Source organism: Haliotis rufescens, unplaced genomic scaffold (genome assembly GCF_023055435.1).
Source record: "Haliotis rufescens isolate VD_foot unplaced genomic scaffold, xgHalRufe1.0.p SCAF_9, whole genome shotgun sequence".
In the NCBI taxonomy this organism is placed as follows: domain Eukaryota; kingdom Metazoa; phylum Mollusca; class Gastropoda; order Lepetellida; family Haliotidae; genus Haliotis; species Haliotis rufescens.
This window is the reverse complement of record NW_025964383.1, coordinates 21,450,666-21,453,432: the sequence shown is the minus strand read 5'-3', so window position 1 is coordinate 21,453,432 and position 2,767 is coordinate 21,450,666. Positions and strand designations below refer to the sequence as shown.

Genomic DNA, 2,767 nt, shown 5'->3' with positions numbered 1-2,767 from the left:
TCGATGATCCTGAAAGGTATATATCTGTGTTGGATGATCCTGCAAGGTATATCTATCTGTGTTCGATGATCCTGCAAGGTATTTATCTGTGTTCGATGATCCTGTAAGGTATTTATCTGTATTCCATGATCCTGCAAGGTATTTATCGGTATTCGGTGATCCAGCAAGGTATTTATCTGTGTTCGATGATCCAGCAAGGTATTTATCTGTTTTCGAGGATCCAGCAAGGCATTTATCGGTGTTCGGTGATCCTGCAAGGTATTATAAATGTGTTCCATGATCCTGCAAGGTATTTATCGGTTTTTGATGATCCAGCAAGGTATTTATCGGTTTTCGATGAGCCTGCAGGGTATTTATTGGTATTCGATGATCCTGCAAGGTATTATAAATGTGTTCGATGGCAATATCTGAAGTATCTGTCAACAAGTCATCCCCATTTTTAAGATGGTGGATGCTAGTTTTCGAACCTTTAATTCTTTTAATCATGTTCCATACTTTAGACAATGGAGATTGGCGTTTGTTTTGTTTAAATATGCGCCTGGCTTTAGCATTCATAATCTTGAATTTATTTAGATTATGCACCATTGGATGGCGTCGGAAATAATGCTCGGCTTTTTTCCTGGCCTTCCTAGCTTGTTTGCAAGCATGATTAAACCATGGTTTTCGTATGTGAGGAATACATTCATCAGCAATTTTTGTTAATTCATCAGAAAAACATTTGATAGGATCAGGAACACCAATAAAAAGATTAGGTTTAAGTTTGTTTGTACAGAGAGTTCCATAGAAGGCCCAGTTAGCTTTATTAAAGTTCCCTCTTGATGATGGAGGAACATCAGATGGGGTCACAGGCATTAAAATAGTAGGGAAATGGTCACTTCCACAGAGGTCATTGTGGACTGACCATTCAAATTCATTCAGTATTTCTGAATCTGTAATTGACAAATCCAGAGAAGAGTAAGTACCTGTTCCAGGATGTAGATAAGTGTCTGAACCGTCATTATATATGCACAAAACGTTATCAGAAATGAAATCTTCTATGGTCTTTCCTTTGTTACTTGTATGTGCACTGCCCCAAAGCGGATTATGTCCATTGAAATCGCCCATAATAATACACGGCTTCGGGAGCTGGTCATACAGGGCCTGAAGGTCAGTCTGCGTCATAGAAGACGATGGAGGGATGTAAACAGAGCATAGGGTAAGAACAATGTGCATAGTTATACGGACAGCGACAGCTTGAAGTGGGGTATCAAGAGTTACAGGGCTGTGAAAATACTCTGCCTCACCAAGACAGAAGAACCTCTAGTTGCTTTAGCACCCGGAGGTGAATAGAAATGATACGAATTATACTGTCTGATATCCATTAGATCAGTGGTTTTCAAGTAAGTCTCTTGCAAAAGCAAAAGGCAAAATGCTGATGGTTTATGATCTTGTATTAATAATTGCAAATCATTAAAATTATTTCTAAGTCCTCTGCACTTCCACTGGATGATATTTGGAGAGCTACTCATGGTGGCTCAACTGGTGATCTGGAACGTGAGGGAGGACCACTCCCAGGTATGGAGTTGGAAGGAGTGACCTCCATCTCCAGAGGTTCAAACGAATTGTGAACCTCAACAGGGTTAGGCGTATGAGAAGGCACCTCCAGGTGTTGGAGGGCCCTGGCTCTTTTCTTAATCTGTTTTTTTTTCCTTTATTGGTCAAGTGGGCATCGCTCTTGACTTGTTCCGTTTCTTTAACTGTTTCTTGGTCATAATGTTCGAATTCAGTCTGTGAAGCTGATGTTGAGACATGTGACGGTGCTCTAGTGATGGGAGCCACATCCTCAAGGGTGATCTGCCGTTCTGTCACCCAAGATAAAGTTGTTTGACAAGAAGTGGAAATTGTATGAACTTTCATGACAGGATTTGGCGAAGAGACTGTAGCAGAATAAGTTTTTGCAGCAGTAGTTTGGGATTGCGGTTGAACTAATCTTTTTGCGTCGTGATACGAGATATTTTGGGTGCATTTTATTTTCAGAATTTGGGACTCGTATATATATGATGTGCAGACTTTCGATGAAGCAACATGGTCACCATCGCAGTTTGATAGATTCAGTTGTGCAGTCGGAGCTCTCATGAGCTCCACCACAACGGACGCAGACAGAATTGCGGGTGCAGAATTTAGCACCATGGCCAAAATTTTGGCACTTGAAGCATCGGAGTGGGTTTGGCACGTATACCCCCACTCCGATGTTGAAATAGCCAGCTTTGAGAGAAGTCGGGAGTTTCTGCAGGTCAAAAGTGAACAAGTACGTGTTCGTTTTGATGATTTTTTCATTTTGTTTTTTGGTGAAACGCTTTACAGCGGTTACACTTTGTACCTTTAGTTCATCAACAATCTCTTCTTCGCTCATGTCAGAAGGACAACGAGCATAGTCTCTAACGATACCCTGACAGGAGTTCAGCGTCCTGTGCACAGAGACAACCTTGGTGTTAACGAACTGCTGTAGTCCCAGCAGGTTAACAGATTGTTGCCTCTGTAAACATTCCACCAGAATTGAACCACTTCGGAGTCGGGTCACATTTTTTACTACTCCGCAGGCACCTTCTATGCCCTTGGAGATAGCAAACAGGTTTAATTTCAATGGATTGCCATCGGCAGAGGCAATAACTATAAACCGAGGCCAAGAAACAGTATTTGGAGGATTAGCTTCATCGCCAGATGAAATACAGTCGACATGTCTACGTTTGTAGGTCTTTGCTGAACCAGAAGAATCGTGGTGAGACAT

General features: G+C 41.7%; 1 protein-coding gene across 1 annotated transcript; it reads right to left on the bottom strand.

Annotated features, from left to right (window-relative positions):
• Positions 1 to 2,068: 2,068 nt before the first annotated feature.
• On the bottom strand, positions 2,069 to 2,767 carry LOC124144754. The gene has a single exon (XM_046514299.2). It carries the CDS (start codon positions 2,765 to 2,767, stop codon positions 2,069 to 2,071), a length of 699 nt encoding a protein of 232 aa, XP_046370255.2.

What these genes read in the sequence shown, in the direction of transcription:
- LOC124144754 (XM_046514299.2), bottom strand. Translation starts at nt 2,767, where the DNA reads ATGTCTCACCACGATTCTTCTGGTTCAGCAAAGACCTACAAACGTAGA.